Source organism: Nannobrachium achirus (assembly GCF_963921795.1).
Source record: "Nannobrachium achirus genome assembly, chromosome: 13".
Lineage (NCBI taxonomy): Eukaryota > Metazoa > Chordata > Actinopteri > Myctophiformes > Myctophidae > Nannobrachium > Nannobrachium achirus.
The window spans coordinates 43,790,309-43,808,108 of NC_137833.1; the positions used below are offsets into that span (position 1 = coordinate 43,790,309).

Consider the following 17,800-nt stretch of genomic DNA (forward strand, 5'->3'; position numbering starts at 1 on the left):
CGATATTCAATGTCATCTGATTGAATGTTTAATCTGCTACTGGTCTGGGTTCGTATTTATTTTCCAGGGACAAGAATTCAATTCGATATACATGTACACTAGCTCCAGGTTAATAGTCAGGGAAAATTAGCAGAATAACTGTCAAATCTGGGAATAAATTCCTTACCAAACAATTTCTTCACCAATATGTTCGTAAAGGTGTCTAGTAACATATCTAACAAAGATTGAAATTCAACATCCCTAGCAAAATGTTTGACAGCTAGGGTAATTCTGGGTCTCATTCACTTACTATACTCTGTACTATAAGGGAAAATATCACTCCCTAAAATATGCTTTAAGTGGGGTGTGAGGGGTCTAACTAGTGTTTTTAATTATTCTGAATCCATTGCAAGCATTTGTTTTGCACGAAAAACATTCTTTGGGCTAAAAACAGACCATGGTTTAGTGATGAGTCATCACTTTTCACAAGGTGTACAGTATGGGGTCCATTTTTGGCCCAAATAATGTTTTTCGTGAAAAACAAATGCTTGCAATGGATTCAGAATAATTAAAAACACCTAGTTAGACCCCTTACACCCCACTTAAAGCATATTTTTGGGAGTATTTTTTCCCCTTATAGTACAGAGTATAGTAAGTGAATGAGACCCAGAATTACCCTAGCTGTCAAACATTTTGCTAGGGATGTTGAATTTCAATCTTTGTTAGATATGATACTAGACACCTTTACGAACATATTGGTGAAGAAATTGTTTGGTAAGGAATTTATTCCCAGGGTTTTATTAAAATTCCCTGACTATAACTGGTGCAGTGTCAGAAGGAACCAGATTAGCAGCGGGCCAGCTAACCTCAGGGTTAAGCATAAAGCCAGGCCAAGCATGTTCGGTGTTTGAAGCACTTGTGAATGGTAGGGGAGCAGGATTCAGGGCCAGTTTCATTAGCTCGGACCACTGACACCAAGTGACATCCTGCTGTTTACCACCTGGCTCCCATGGCCCTCCCCTCACCCCCAACCCGCACGCGAGTCGCGGCTCTTTTGTTAGCACCAGATGCCCTAAACCAGCAACCCCCCCCCCCCCCCCCCCCCCTGGTTCATACACAGCCAGTGTAGCCAAGTTAATGACCTGCTCTCAATTTCTGCCACCACAAGGGCTTATGCAAAACAGCGGTACTTTCAGCACAATGCTGGATCATCCTGCAACGAGACTGGCGTTATCTCCTATTTCTTTATTTGTATATAGAAAAATGTACTGTTGTTTAAAAACTATTTGCATGGAAATCAATATGGGCAGAATGTTAGGGCTTCGAGGCCCAACACAGCCCACGACTGCCAGGTGCCCATTATTCATGCCAGTAGTTTCTTGATGGTAACAGGACACAGTGTGTGTGAGTGTTAGAATCCCTCTGGCACAGTTATGTCATCAGGTTCACTGGTGTGGCAAGAGAAACCGATCCCCCGGGGAGGACAATGGCAAAACTTGTACCGGTATAATGTGAGACGGGCAGTCAATCCACAAACATTGTATGTTACTGTCAATCCATTTCATTTGTGCGCCGTATTATATTACCTGTTGGAAGATACATACCTTTGTAATATATCGTCACTGTCGGGCAGAAACCTCGTATCTCCAAGTTTCAAATGTTTACAATTTTTTTCGCAAAGTGAAGCACTGCTTCGTCATACAAGGCCATCGCACAAAAGTACCAAGCACACATGTAAATGTATGTAAATTATTTGTAAAAAAGAATATGAAATACTATTGTTGGAGTGAAAGTGATCATATGTGCTATAACTAACAACTAAAATGTAACTATTTTAGTATGATGTGTGCTGTAAGGTGTTGTTGAAACTGTTCATTTATTAGATAAAGTACCAAGCACACCTCGCACCGCGAGGCGTTGTGTGCTTGTAGATCAGCTGTTTTCACTAGTTTAGTTCATTTTTTTAAATGATGAAAACGAACGGTTTTGGACAAGGTTTCCACCCGACAACGATGATATAGATATGTTTTGGGGGGGAAGGGGGGGGATAAAAGTGTTGAAATACCTTGAAGGCTTCCAGCTGTTGATTGATGACCTCTGTCTCCATGCCGACCAGCCCTTGAGACTCCTCCTTGTCAACAGCTCTCTTCAGTCTGCCTGTGCACTGCTGGAGTTTAGCGTACAACTCGTCTAGATGGGCGAGGGTGTTGTTCACCTGTTCCTCTCGGCTCTTGGCTCTGTCCGACAGCTTGCCACACTGCTTACTGAGAGAGTCGACGTCTCTCTTCAGGCCCAGCAGGTCCGGCGAGGCCTCCGTCTCCAGCATTTTCTTGCAACTGTCACCGGCGTTGACCGCGTTGCCCATCAGATCTCGCAGTTTGACCACGAAGCTCTGGATGCTGTCCTGCTGACTCCTCAGGGTGTCCAAGTCGCGGCCCACCGGCGCCATGTTGTCCAGCTCGTCGTCCAGGTCGGTGAACTGCGTGAACATCTCGCGGATGTTGTTCTGGAACTGGCCGATGCCCTGCAGCTTACCTTCTAAGGTCGAGCACGTGTTCTCCACCTTCTTGTTGACGGCGCTGTAGTCTTGCTCGAGGCTGTCGGCCTGCAGTAGGAGGTCCGTTACTCCGTCAGCGTCTGGGACATCCACCACTAGGTCCTTTGCCAGGTTCTTCAGATGTTCAACCTGGGTCTGCACTCCCTCCAAACTTTTCTGCTGGGCTTTCATGTTGGTTAAGTTCCTATTGCTGTAGGCCTGGACTCCTAACGATTCATAGGCATCCACTTGCTTCTTAGCTCCCTGAAGTTGACACTTTGCTTCCTTATGAGTGTCATTAAATTCCTTGAGTCTCTGTGAGATTTTCTCGAGTGACTCCCGCTTACTCTGCAGCCTCTCCAAAACACCATCTACTCTTCTGCCGATGCCAACCTTTTCTTCGTTTATCAAGTCAGTGTCTGCGTTGGCCACCTCTAGAACACTATCTGCAGCTGTGTTGAGTTGTTCCACCGCCCCTCTGTGCTTGTCCACGTCCTTCTGGAGGGCTTTCACCTGAGAGATTGACGTCTCCACAGCCACAGGGTCAACACTGAGCTTCACACAAACCTCGCCAGCCTCACACTCCTGGACCCAAGAGCTGAGCTTCTCGACATGCTCCTGGTACTTCAGAGCTCTCTGCAGAGCCACCTGGAGCTTGTCGGCCCTGTCTGCGGAGCTCTTTTTGAACTCCTCCCAGTTGGAGCCGAGGGTAGAGAGCTGACCTTGCAGTGCCAACTTCTCAGCACCGTCTGTGTTCTGCAGAAGCATCTCCCCTTCACCCATGATGGTGTTGTAAGGTTCTTCATGTTCACCGAGGGCCGACTGGAGAGCGCTGTGCTCCTTCAGGCTGTGGCGCAGGTTGTCCACTTTGGTGGAGATGGGATGGGGTTTGGACTGCTCTTGGATCTTCTCGTCAAGCCAGGCCTGGAAGTCTTTGGAGGTTTGGTGGAACTGCTGGGAACTGGCAAAGGTCGAGTTGAGCTGCTGGATTCGCTTTGCTACGGAAAATAAATGAAACAGTTAACTTTAGTAATACTGTAATAATGCTATCTATCTGTAATAGTAAGAAAAAAAATCTTTATGTTATAATTAGCCAATAATAATACACTTCATGAGATCAGATCACTTTTCACAAGCAATTTAATTTAGTTAAAATACACACCACAATGCGGACATTAGACAAAATAAATACAATAAATGAGACTAAACCTGTTTTCTCCTCCAGCTGCTTGAGAGGCTTGCTAACGCTCTCTAGTTGCCTGGCCAGGTCTGCTTTCAGATAGTCCTCCGTCACCATGGCTGTGAGCTCCGCGCTGAGGGCCTCGGCCTGCTTCAGCGTGGCCCTCTCCTCCCGCAGCTGAGCCGAGATGCTCTGCACGTGTTCCAGCTGCCTCTTCACGGTGTCGGGCTGGCTGTTGAGCTGCATCTCCAGCCGAGCGGAGCTCTCACCTAGGGGATGGGACCATATGAATTGAAAATGTCATGTCACGATTATTGTGACCAAAGGGATTGCGATTTACCATATTATCGCGGTAATGAAAATACCCCCAACATTCATTATCCTGAGGCGGAACATTTGCCCAAAAATTGCAGATCTACAAGTAAAGCTCACAACGCATCATCGGCTATTTTTTGAGAAAGAGATTTGGTACAGAGTGAAAAAAAGATTATCAAGTACATGTGTGCCGTTTCAACTCTTCAGTATTTACTGCTCTTCTCCTGAGAATGTCCTGCAAAAGCTTTTTTTTCACCGCTTTCTTTCCCTGTTTTGCTTTTCTAATTTTTATGGAGAACATAGCTTATTTTTGCAGAAACTAGCAAAAATAGCTGACCTACAATCAACATTTTCTGCAAATCCCCTGAAAATCTACTGTCTTACCAATGGCAGGACGCGTGACGTTTTGAAATGGCACATCTGTACGTTATTTCCATGTCCATCTTAGGGTTTAAATGTTACCGGATATGCAACTTGGCAAATAAAAGGTGAATTGATCCCAGTGCATGACGGAGGATAATTTCCAGATACATTTAAATCTCCATCTCCACGATACGATTATTGTGAGTGTTTATTTTTTAATCGCGATAAACGATATTCACGATTATCGTCCCGTCCCTATACTCTCACCGAGAGCTCTCAGGAGCTCCTGGAACTCTGCGGTCTTCTCCCCGGCCCGGTCGATCAGGCCGGCACGCTGGCCCAGCTGCCCCGTCAGGCCTTGCCACTTCTGGGTGACGGCGGTCAGCCGTGCTCTCACCGACGCCCCGCTGGAGGACGGGTCCTGCTCCTCCTGCCCTGAGGAGCTTAGGATGGCAGAGGCGGCCTCTTCGAACTGTTCATATTGAGGCTTACGGCTCGTGAATTCATTCTGGAGGATCTGAAAAGGGAAGTAATGGGTCAATATATGAGCTTTGCAGTGGTGGAAGAAGTAGGTCTACTTCTTTTTGCTAAATTAAAAGTATCAATGCGCTCTTAAAAACATTCCCAAGATGGCTGGACACCCTCCCCGCCTCCATTGTTTTTTTGTTTTGTTTTTTGAGTTTTATATATGTTTGTTCAGTGACTGGTCAGGGATGGGAATTTGGACAGCTTAGTTATTGGGTTATAAAGTGGGGCTGAGTGGGAAATGTAGGGGTGTTATTCTATGTTGTTTTCAGCTCTTCATTTTCATTTAATGTATTTAGTTTCATTTGTATCAGGGACTACAAGAGTAAACAACCCAAGCAAAGAGGACAAAGATGCAGTCACATATACTATACTTCATATACTTCTTTGAATGTTTTGTTTTTTCCCCTTTGCAATAGGAACACCTAACCGAAAGGAAGAAACTAAATGTATCGCCGTTACAGTACCTGGACCTGCTGTTTCTGCATCTTCAGCATGTTGGGGTCCATGGACAGAGGGCCGAGGACGCTCATCATCAGCTCTTTCTCCGAGAGCCACTGGCGGAGCTGTGGCTCGGTGCTCTGGAACAGCTCCAGGTTCCTGTTGGAGCGCTCCAGCTGGAGCTTCCTCTCCTCCACAGAGCTGCTGACGTCTGCCCAGGCAGCGTCTGACCAGAAGGGCAGAGCAATCACACACCGGCATGGATTATACCTTTAAGGCCTGATAAGACTCTAGATCAGGGTTCCCCAATAGGCGGCCCGCGGGCCATTTGCGGCCCGCAGGGAGCTACTGTCTGGCCCACACCAACCCCAGTAATAATGGTGGTATAAGAGCAGCAACAACACTAGTATATCGTCGTTGTCGGGTGGAAATCTTGTATCTCCAAATTTGTACGTTCTTTCGCAAATCATACAAGGCCGTCGCACAAAAGTAGTGAAAACAGCCGATCTACAAGCACACAACGCCTCGCACAGTTTAAATCATTTTTAAAATGATAAATTCAAAACGAACAGTTTTGGACATACAAGATTTTCACCCGACAACGACGAAAACTGTCGCTGGAGTAGTGGGAATGCCACCGTCACCCCCTGCAATGTTGTGACCCTCGGCTTGGTACCCTAGACATAATTCGGCCCTTGGGGAAAACTAATTGGGGAACCCTGCTCTAGATTTTAACCACCTGAACCATTGTTTTATGCTTTAACTATTAAAAAATAGCAGATTTTTTAAAGCAAATATTTGAAACACAGATCTTTCTTTCTCTTGGTCCCTGGAACAAAATATTTTCAGATAGGTGGTCCGTGTTCTAATACATATAATTAAGACTTGAAAAGGTTGAGAACCACGGATATAGAAACATGAGTTTTTCAGAAAAAAGGATTTAGAAGACATTTTTAGGTATCTTTCAGGTCTTAATAGGTTAGTCAGCACAACAGCAGCAACCCCTAGACCCACCAGCGCCAACCTTTACATAATGACCTCCCACTAATTGGGACCTCAGGAACACGGCTGTGGTGAGTTTATCAATTTTGTTTTTCGGGAGGGTTCAGGTTTTGAGGCATTCTGACACGTTCATGAAACGTGTTTGTTTGTTTTTCAGAGTAAAATGCAGCCGGCTCTCTATCAACGCTCTAACGGACTGAGCATACTCCAGCTTCCTGCTTTGCAAAGGACTTCAATGCCTGAGCAAAAAGACAATAATCAAACACGGAAATCTGTTTGTTTTCTCCATAGGCTGTAGGCATCTGCGGTAGGTGGTGAAATACTAGTTCTTAAAAGCCGAGAGCGAGAGTAGAGTATATGTCATTATGACTTTCAAGGTAATAACGTCTTATTGAAAATCTCTATTTTTGTTATTTTTTATTATCCCCTATTGTAAGCATATTTTTCTTTTTCTTTATTTTTTTTTTACAATTTCTGAAAACATTTACAGATGTGAATCAAACTCACGGTCAGTTACAACTTCAGTACACACAGAAAAAAAAAGGTTCCAACTGGAACCAAAAATGGTTCTTCAGAGCGATTCCATAGAAGAACCATTTTTGGTTCCACAAAGAACCTTTTTCACCAAGGTTCTTTAAAGAACCATTTATTCGAATGGTTCGATAAAGAACCATTAAAGGTGCTTCAAAGAACCATCAAAAAATGGTTCTTCGAGGAACCGTTTCTGGTTCCTCAAAGAACCATGTCAAAAAAAGGTTCTCTGAAGAACCTTTTGGAAAATGGTTATTTATAATGGTTCTTCAGCTACAAAATGGTTCTTAGCTAAATAATGTTTCATTACACTTTAAAATATCATTTGTTGGAAAAGAACACAAGATTAGTTATAACTTTGAATTTTATTTACCAAACATCAGTTACAAAACTATTAACTATTAAGAGCTGTGCAACAATGCATACACAAATAAAGAAATAAATAAATAGTGCATGTAGAACCTATTTACATGACTAAGGGGTTGTCCTTTGGGAAGACACTACCCTTTCAACCACCTACGTATACCAGGGGTGGGCAACTTTAATGGAGGGGGCCAATATATTGTCAAACTCATTCCATCTGGCCACATTGCATATTGTTGCCGTCTCTCCATATTTGAACTTTGTTTCCTGTAAATGAATGTACTAATCAATAGTATGTCACACAAAAGTAGACCATCTATTTTGAATTGCATGCATTTAGTTAACATCATATTACTTTATGAACTTATACAATCGCATTGGACAAAGACAATAACATTTTAATACTAGTCCTTAAACAGCTATAAACCTGTGGGCCACATTAATTGAAGATGGGTGCCGAATGTAGCCCCGGCCACCAGTTGCCCATGTCTGGCCTACACAGTTGCCATACAGTGGCATCCTACAGATTTAGTGCATTCGCTACCTTCCTCAGAGAGAGGGGCACTTTGGATTTTGAAATGTTGAGTTTTAAGATGAATGCCTCAATGAAAGCAAATGTTTTTTTTTTTTTTAGCTGGGCTGGATACGCTATGTTGTACAAATGAAAGATTCCCAACACAGCACCCAGTGCCATTGAAATGTCAACGCTTCCATTGTCCATTATCATGACATGGCCATCCATCTTGACAGTGATTTCACTTTCAGAGTATTTCAGAGTATTTCTGCCTCCTTTTGTCAATCTCTTCCACGTTCACTAGTGGCCATCTTTCCTTTTTAAACTTGTTCCTCAAGGAATAATGCAGGCCATCCTAGAGAAAAAATAAAATAAAAAATAAAATAGCATCAGTTGAGAACTTCCAGATGAATATTTACCGTTTACTTGTTCAAGCTCTGGTCAATGTACATTTTTAGTTGTAACATAAGATAAATATTAAACATAATGTAAATGATATTTAGGTAGCCAATTCAAAACAGTGATCACTATTTAAAGCAGGACTATGTAATTGTCCTCTTCTACCAAGGATTTGCACCTGGTTGGACAACATTTTTACCAGTGAGCAAATGACCATCAGGTAAAATGTTTTGCCAGATTTCAAATAAGAGCCACTTGTAATGATTAGTCACCACTAGTGGTGACTAATCATTCACGGATGGACGGACGGACTGCCCACAAGTCCTACATCTCATTAGTCTTAATTTGGTTAGGGTGGGTTTTAGGGTTAGGGTTATGCATAGTTTTACTGAGGTTAGGGTTAGGGTCAGGTTTAGGCAGTTTTACTGAGGTTAGGTTTAGGTTTAAGCATAGTATTTTCACCAGGTTAACATCACCAGATTCGGACTAATGGAATGTAGGAACAATGAAATGTCAGACCAATGCCATGGCATGGGGTTGTAAATTGACCATTTAAAATATACAACAGATTATGGGGTTCCTTGAAATGAAAATCAATTGAGAACTACGGATAGATAATTGGATATGGCTAGATGCATAAATCTAGGGATAGAGATGTCTATTAATTATTAAATTGTATAAATAGAGACATGATATATGATAAATAAATAGACAGATAAGATAGAGACATGCAGTTATAGATGACGATATCAACTTACATGTATGGCTTACATGTTTCGCTCAAGTGGTCAAACAATGCTTGAATAAACATGTTTTTGAGTCTGTTTTTTTCATGTGACCGTAGAGCAGGATCCTTATTGGCCAATGCAGTGAGGACTGCTGGAGGAAACCTAACTCTGCTGCTCGACATTGGTAGGACTGCTTCTGCTGCTGGGGCTGGCTGGATCACAGGGGCTTCTTTTCCACTGTAAAAAGTAGAGTGGGGAAAAAACAACTTAGTTCAAGCAAAGAAGTTAATAGTTTTTATATATTAATATCATCTTATGAATTTCAAAGTCTGAAATACATCAGATGTCGAGTAGACTCAATGTATACCGTAATTAACTTACAGTTTCAACTGCTCCAAAGCAGACATGAATTTCACTTGGTCTTTAATTCGCTCACTCATTCTTTCAGTCATCTGTAGAAGAGTAGGACCATCTATTTCATTATCTGCGGCAAAAATAAACAAAATATTAGGGTACGATTGCAATATGATCAGTGCCTTGTGACACCCCCTGGATGAGTGTCAAAGTGTCCTTGAGCTGCCTAAACCCTTCTGTTGAGGATTAGGTTGGTGCCTAGCATGTTTGCTTCTGCCATTGGTGCCTGAACGTGTGTGTGTGAATGGGAGAATGTAAACTACATTGTAAAGCGCTCTAGGAAAAGGTGCTGTATAAATGAACCATTTACCAATTACCATTCTTACCTTACTCAACTGCTTGAAAGGGTGATGGATCACTGTAATGAGGTGTTTACCCTCCAAATGGTATGAGTCTAAGGCGTGAAAGTCCACCTCATCACCAGGCCTGAACACCTGATAAAATATGCACAAATGTTAAAGATATCAACAAGCTTGCAGTGCAGCACTCGGTGCCGTGCTGTGAGCTTGTATATCTGCTATTTCAATAGTCCAGGTAAAGCATATAATAATGGTTAAAGTAATAATGCCTGATAATGTGTTCCAGGTTTTAAGGGGTTACAGTATGTACAGTCGGGTCAGCAAAATGTTTATAATATTTAACATTTGTCCAATTCTTGTCAAACATCGATTTCACCATTGATATAAAACCATCTAAAAAGAGCATTTTCCATTGTAGCCTACTGACATTTAATTTGTATCACAATGCTGGTCTATCAAAATTGTAGTCATACAGCAGTTAATTAAATTGCACACCATATTAGACACGCACGCACGCACGCGCGCGCACACACACACACACACACACACACACACACACACACACACACACACACAGGATATCTTACTTTTCTTTAACACTGGCTTCCACCGTCTTCCATTTACTGACAGCACATCCTTTTTCACATGTTCTGGAAAATACAGAGCTCAAATGAGTCAAAGTGTATTCTCAAATGGACCTAAAACATTCTCACTGGCTATTAAGGGTGGGTGCCTTTATGGACTGACGCAGCTGTTGGCGCTCTTTTTAAATTCATTAATCTGGCCATTGTCCTTTATATAACACACAGACTACACTACATTACTCAAAATGACCAAATGACTTTACCAAACTTGACTTTTACGCTAGTTCACATCGAATCTTCAAAAACATACCTTCTTAGCTTTCAGTTAACTTTGTTACATCGAATGAAAAAGCTGCACCTGTAGCTAAAATAACAACACAGTCTCTTGCCATTATATAACAAACTCAACTACTGCTCGTTCTTCATCTCTGTGGAACATCCTAACGTCAACTAAAACATGTTAAAAGTCGAAAAAAACTTACTTTACTTACAGAATGAAGGTAAAACTGAAGAGCTGTTAGATTAATCTGGAGTTGAAACCGAAAATTGTTAGTTAAATTTGTCCACAGATGAGGAGGTGAGCTTAGATGATGCAGCAGTAAATCACTTCAGAGTGGAGAGAGAACAGAAGGAGGAAGTGGGCGGGGCCAACAATCAGCGCGAGCTTGTTGTTGTGTGTGTGTGTGTGTGTGTGTGTGTGTGTGTGTGTGTGTGTGTGTGTGTGTGTGTGTGTGTGTGTGTGTGTGTGTGTGTGTGTGTGTGTGTGTGTGTGTGAGTGAGTGAGTGAGTGAGAGAGAGAGGGGGGGACAACAGGTTTAAAACAGTAAGCAGTAGGTTTGGTCATGGTGAATCATGATGACCATGATAAAACATTAGATTCTTGACACCTGTCCAGGACAGGCCTATTTAAAAATATATATTATATAAAATGATATTATCCTATATATTTAATATTAAAATACATTTTTCAGTTTTTCAAATATGTTTTGACAGAATCAGATGTTTTATAATCATGATTAGGGACTGGATGTCTTGGTTCCAGGTTTATAATAATGTATGCATATTTTCTGAAATCTATATGACAGCAAAATGGCCGCTCACACCTATGTTGCACCACCAAGCCAAACTGATATGCCCATATAAGGAGATCTCCCTGATGCCATCAGTATATCTCCATATAAAGGCATGCTACCTTTTGTACCCATATATGGAGCAGACTGATTTATTTGCACCTGATGCCATGACAACATATTTAAGTTAGACATGCAACACTTCATATTTGGGTGTAGCTGCATGGCTATGGCTGAGTCATGACATCAGAGGTAAGCCTGCCTGCTGGCCAAACATTCCTCCTTTAAGACAATTTTAATAGGCCTATAGGATATTGTTTTTTTATAAATCTTTCCATCTCCATATCTGCTGAATGCCTAAATTGAAAATTGTAATTGTTTTATGTAGATTATAATTTACAGTTGCAAAATACATACTGTAACCCCCATATAGGCCTAAGAACCTTTTAAATCCCAAAGAACCATATGAGGATCCTGAAGAACCATTTGCTAAATAAAATGGTTCTTTAGTAGGTGATGGTTCTTCAAAGAACCATATAGCCTTTTAAAGAACCATTTAAGAACCATTATTTTTCTGTGTGTATCTCAGTAGCTCTTGACCGCCTCAGGACAAACCCTTGGTGCTTACCCATCTGCGCCAGCATCTGCTTCCATTGCGCTGCCTCGGGGGAGTTCGGGTGCTTCTCGATCAAGTGGAGGAGCTTCTCCCTCAGCTTCTGGAAATCTTCTCGCTTTTGCTTCATCTCATCTTCGAAGGCCTGAGAGAATCGCACATGAATATAGATTCTTTACACAGCACAGTAACTGGGCAAAGTCTGTGTGGTGCCTTGTGCACAGATTAGAACTGGACTTAAAGGAGTAGTTCACCCCCAAAATGACTTTTTTTTCCCTATTGAGTACTCACACCATGGAGACTTGAGTTCAATAATATTTTTAGGTTTTTGTCGAATTCCTAAGATTCTTTTGTTATTGATTATAGTCAATTTATCCCCATTGATTCTGGATGCATTTGGGGCCCCCCAAATTCAATGGAGGTAAATTTACTATAATAGTTTGAGAACCACTGATAGAGCAATATATGTTTTTTTCAGAAAAAGGATAGGCTCTAGTAAAGGCATTCATAGAATCGGCCTCAGGCCTTAATCAACGTCTTCTTTACTGCACCTGCTGTTGCTCAAGCTGCGTTTTCATCGATTCTTTCTCCGTGGCGGAGCAGTTCCTGGACGCTGCGGTCTTTTTCGAGTCCGTCAACCACGTCATCATGGACTCTGTCTCCTTTCGGGTGTCTCTCAACTCCTCCAGAAGGCCGTTCAGCTCTGCGGTCCGACTTTGCAGCAAATCTCCAAGGGTCTTGTATCCCTCGTTGACGAACGACATGTTCTGCTGAATTACCATCAGCTCTGCGGACGCCAGAGAGGTTGCCATCAACTTAACTCCCTAGGATGCCATTCTGCCTCGTACAAAATAACTGCAGTGTCGTAATAATAACATTGTGCTAGCAGTACAGTACAGTAGAACCAGCAATACTGCAGCTTCATCGATATATTTCAGGAAAGCTGTTGTTGTTGAAGAATAATGCCCTGGCACAGACTTGAACCACTTGAATACATTTTAAAAATAGCGGCAAGTTAAAAGTGGTTACTGTAAGACCAGAGAGAATGTGTTATTATGTGTTACATTAATACAGTGATTACCTTTATTGGTTAGGTAGGCATGGCTCCCGGGACCTTCACCATTAGTAATAGCTGATACAGAGAAATAAGATGAAGCTTATGAGAAGCACAAGCATACTGCCTGGTCGATCTCTGTACGACCTGTATTGGTTAGTGTTTATACAGTAATAACAAAGTCTTCCCAAAACGTCACTACTACCCATATACTGCAAAGACAGTGGCACCACTCCTTTGAAAGATTGGAGAATAGAAGTACAGTAAGCGTGTTTTGTAAATGTACCTGACTTGTGTGAGGTCTTTGTCTTGGCAGGGGAGGTGAGAACACTCATGAGGCTGCAGAGAGCGGACCCTTTAGAGCCCAGGTCCTGCACAGCAGGTCCTTTGGACGTCCATTCGTCTAACAAGCCCTGTGGAAAGAATAATCAATAATGAAAAATAGGGGACACGGTGGTGCAGTCGGTAGTGCTGTCGCCTCACAGCGAGAAGGTCCTGGGTTCGATTACTGCTGGGGACGCTGTGGGAGCTGGGAGAGTGTTATCTCCTCCGTGTCACCAGTGCCCATAACCTAGGTGGGGTTGGCGAAAGGGCCTTTCTGTGTGGAGTTTGCATGTTCTCCCCGTGTCCCCTAGGGTAGGTACCCTCACAAAATCATACAGTAATCCTGGTCTCTATCTATACTTCCCCCCCCCTGGCCAGCTGGGGCGCCTGATGGAGGGGAAAGGAACCGGTTGGAATAACGTGTTCCTTCCACACGCTATGTCCAGCCAGGGAAAGTCAGGTGAAAAAAAGTGTCTTGGACTCCTCATGCATAGAAGGAGGCATGAGGTCAGTCACACACACACACACACACACACACACACACACACACACACACACACACACACACACGTACTGTATATTATATTGAGCTTTGATGTTGACATCTCGTTTTATCTAATCAAAGCCGTGTTCTCTTCCTGGAAGTCACATTAATTTAGTGTTTTTCACTCCCAGAAACTCCTTTCCATTTGCCTCTCATTATTCTGGCAGAGAAAGCAGCAGGGCTGCGAGGGAGGACGGAGCAGGGATCTATCCAACACACTCGACACTCCACCCTTTACAAAACACAGCCACCACCACTATTTCAAACTGTTGTGTCAGACGGGTTAGTACAGTACAGTACAGTATATCACCAGTGGCTCGTGCCTCAGCCCAGTGCGTTGGCTGTCTTACAGGACAATTAGTCTAAACACGTGTGTGGGAACGTCTCCGGGAACAATATTTTCGACTTCTTCCTCTCGTCGTGAGACTCACCGTGACTTTCTGCAGGTCCTTGGACAGAACGTGCTCGCTGCTGCTCGGCTGGACCGCGGGGACTTTCTCTGTGGTCTCCTCCAGCCATTTGCTGAGGACTCCGGCCGCAGACCTGAACTCTCCCAGCTGGTCCTGACAGGAGGACACCTCCTCTTCCCTTCGGTAGAAGGAGGGGAACAGAAATCATAAATGTATGCAAAGATCAAAGCATACAAAATGTTCATACAAAAATGTTAAACTTCATTTAACACTCAAATGTACTTAACTGAAAAGATTAAGCCATAGTTAAAAAAGGAAAATGTGGCCCTGGGACCGCTGGCCTAATAAAGGCATAAAAAGCAGAATCTACATAATTGGCTCCTGTGTTAAATTTTGCAGGAAAACGCTCTCTGTTTCCTTCTCCTGCCGGCCGTCTCCATTGTAAACACTGCTAGCTAGTTAGCTTGTATCTCTGGAACAGTATGATGGATTCGAGTGCCGTCTTTTGTCATCGGCCAAAAAACGCGGCATGCAGGCGGATCGTGCACGATCCGTGCACCATCGTGCACGATGGACACGGCACGACCACGTAAGAAAAACATAAAAGAGCGTGACTACCAAAGTCGAAGTTTAATGGTGGCAGTAATTGAGTTAATCTAAAGCTAAAATAGTAATGCAACAGAAGCTTACTTCTCTCTCACGGTGTCCTTGAAGGCATTGAACGTTTTGGAGAGGTCGTCCATCTTGGCCTGGATGTGGGCCTTGTTTCCATCAGGGCTCATGTTGGACAGCTCCTTGGACAACCTCTGCAGCATCTCCACGTCGTTGGCATGCTCAGCCATCTCAGCTTTAGTGTCCTACGGTGACGTTATCAGAACAGTGATAAAGATGCAGCCAAGGGCAATAACGTTAATCCATTCAGAACGGGCACACTATATTGTGTATCATTATTTCATGCTTTAACTATTGAAAAATAGCAGATATACAAGCTCACAGCGCGGCACCGAGTGCCGCGCTGCGAGCTTGTAGATCTGCTATTTTTGAAAAATCGTGAGAATTAGAATTTTGACCCGATTCTATAAGTGTCTTTTGAATCCTTCTAAGATCTTTTGAAAAACCTATGTTTCTATGTCAGCAATCTGGCTCTAGCCATCGTCAAAGAAAAGGTCCTTTTCACTTCAACTGGAGCTCAGTTAGTCTGTTCTTGAGAGACTACTATGTCAGGGGTTCTCAAACCTTTTCATGTGAAGGACCCCCCAAATGATATGTATTTGGCCACGGACCCGCATCTCAAAATATTTAGTTCCAGGGACCACCCAGAAGCAAAATTTGAGTTACAAACGTTCGCTTTGAAAATACATATATTCAAGGATTTTCACACATTTTCACGACTTTTTCAAAAATAGCAGATCTACAAGCTCGCAGCGCGGCACTCGGTGCCGCGCTGTGAGCTTGTATATCTGCTATTTTTCACTGGTTAAAGCATTCAATAATTCTAGGCCATGAATGGGTTAATTTTCAACAACAAAGACAGCTACAATAAGATCAGCTGAAATACCTGCATGCGCTGAGAGACTTCGTTGAATGTTTTCCCAGGCCCATCTGTCTCATCTAATTCCTGTGAGCGCTTCAGGACAAACTGCTGGACCTTCTCTGTGCCTTTCTCAAACTGCTCCACCTTTCCTTTCAGCTGCTCCAGCTGGTTCACCTTGTCGTTGTGCTTGGTACAGGCGTCAGAGAACCTCTGGGACAGCGCTTCCATCTTGGACTGCAGCAGGGCGGCCGCGGACGGGTCTGCGGTCTCCACAAACTTCTTTACCTTGGCTTTCATCGCCGATATGCTGCTCTGACGACTTGCAATGTCCTGATCCACAGCCTTCAAGAAAAGAAAACAAAAATGACGATCATTAATTAAGCCATTTAGGCCTCAACGCAAATCTGTGTAATTTTAGATTTGAACCACTTTAACCATTATTTTATGCTTTAACTATTAAAAGATTGCGAGCTTGTAGATCTGCTATTTTTTGCGAACATTTGTGCAAGTCTTTGATTTTTTTTTATCCGATTCCATGAATGTCTTCCTAAATCAGTGGTTCTCATTCTCAATCTTTTTCATGTCAAGGAACCACAAAACGAATGTATTTGGCCGTGGACCCCCATCTCAAAATATGTTGTTCTAGGGACCACCCAGAAGCAAATATTTGAGTTACAAAATGTTCGCTTTTAAAAAGATATATTCAAAGACTTGCGGCCTGGGCCACAGGGTAGTGGTCCTGGCACCTAGGCTGGTAATCCAGCGCTTGCAGCATCGCAGGTTCGAGTCCCGATCCTGACGACCTTTGCTGTGTGTCACCCCCCATCTCTCTCCCCATTTCCTGTCAGCCTACTGTACCCCTATCAATAAAGGCAGAAAGGCCCAAAAAATATAATAAAAAAAAAAAAAAAAGATCTTGATTGATTTATTATTTACTATTTTTCAATTGTTAAAGCATTCAATAATGCTATGCCTAAATGGGTTAATGTAGTCCAGTAGCAAACAGTAGCAGTTCTTTGTTCAACTACAGTTTGCAGTAATTAGCGTCTTTTTACGGCGGGGCTCCTCGCAGGCGAGCAATCTAGATGAGGGTCTCTTTGTCTGTTTGTGTGCCCCGAGCTAATCTTGCAAACTGCTGTAAATCAAGCAGTCTCAGATTTCTTGTGCACACTGCCAGTAACCCACATATGTGTTTTCAACTGTTTAATTAACATTTTCTAAACTAGAAATACTGTTCCCACAAAACAGTGTTGGCTAGCATGGAACACCATGTACTGTATGGGCACAAATATCTACCCAACAGGCACTCCAACATTACTTCTGAGACTCCTAGATTTTATATACTTTATGTACTTTTGGACCCCCGGAGCTCCAGGGACCCCCAGCTCCCTCGGGGACCCCCAAGTGTAAAAAATGAGCACATGTGCAAAAATTACCAAATGACCACCCCAACGGGGCTGCTCACGGGGCATTCCCGGGGACCACCCACTCCTGGTGCTCCAGAACGGATGCAAAAGTGGTGGCGCCCCCAGTGGAGGACCCCCTGCCACTGCAGCTCACATAAAATGCCGTAACTCGGGCTAGGAGCGACCGGGAGAGCCGGGGCCGGTACCTATTCGTCCGCCTTGGCGGCGCGGAGACCCCACCCCTCATTTCTCACATGGCCCTCTAGCGCCACCATGAGGCCGATTCAGATTTTGCCCTAAAATCACGAAAATCACTACACAGTATGTCTACACTCATGTCATCAACATGCTCAGGAAGATTTTGGAAAAACAAATTTTTGCTCTATTTGTGGAGATAAGTGACCTACGGTCGCTTATCTCCCGATTAGGGAGTCTTACTGGTGTACTTTAGTATCTAAAGATGTCTACAAAAGATTTCATGTGGATGTGGTTGTTATTTATATCAGGCCACACATTATACCCTGAGAAATCTCGTAGCGTGTCTGACTGTCAGTACAGGAAGTGATGTCACGTGATGTCAGTGAGTCACAGTGATGTGGTACAGAATGACTCATATATGGGCATAAAAAGGAAGTCACGTGACATCACTTCCTGTAATGACAGTCAGACAAG

The 17,800-nt window shown here is 43.2% G+C and overlaps 1 protein-coding gene across 5 annotated transcripts in view; it reads right to left on the bottom strand.

Annotated features, from left to right (window-relative positions):
• dst (dystonin) overlaps positions 1 to 17,800 on the bottom strand; it is a 145,744-nt gene that overhangs the window by 70,293 nt on the left and 57,651 nt on the right. For all 5 annotated transcript variants that reach the window (XM_080740952.1, XM_080740951.1, XM_080740950.1 and 2 more), the window contains exons 41-51: positions 15,747 to 16,064; positions 14,879 to 15,045; positions 14,210 to 14,366; positions 13,197 to 13,323; positions 12,938 to 12,988; positions 12,408 to 12,643; positions 11,872 to 12,001; positions 5,366 to 5,565; positions 4,641 to 4,890; positions 3,725 to 3,964; positions 2,045 to 3,513 (exon numbers count right to left, since the gene is read on the bottom strand). In XM_080740952.1, the coding sequence (XP_080597078.1) occupies positions 2,045 to 3,513; positions 3,725 to 3,964; positions 4,641 to 4,890; positions 5,366 to 5,565; positions 11,872 to 12,001; positions 12,408 to 12,643; positions 12,938 to 12,988; positions 13,197 to 13,323; positions 14,210 to 14,366; positions 14,879 to 15,045; positions 15,747 to 16,064 (3,345 nt within the window). The remainder of the gene's footprint in view (positions 1 to 2,044; positions 3,514 to 3,724; positions 3,965 to 4,640; positions 4,891 to 5,365; positions 5,566 to 11,871; positions 12,002 to 12,407; positions 12,644 to 12,937; positions 12,989 to 13,196; positions 13,324 to 14,209; positions 14,367 to 14,878; positions 15,046 to 15,746; positions 16,065 to 17,800) is intronic.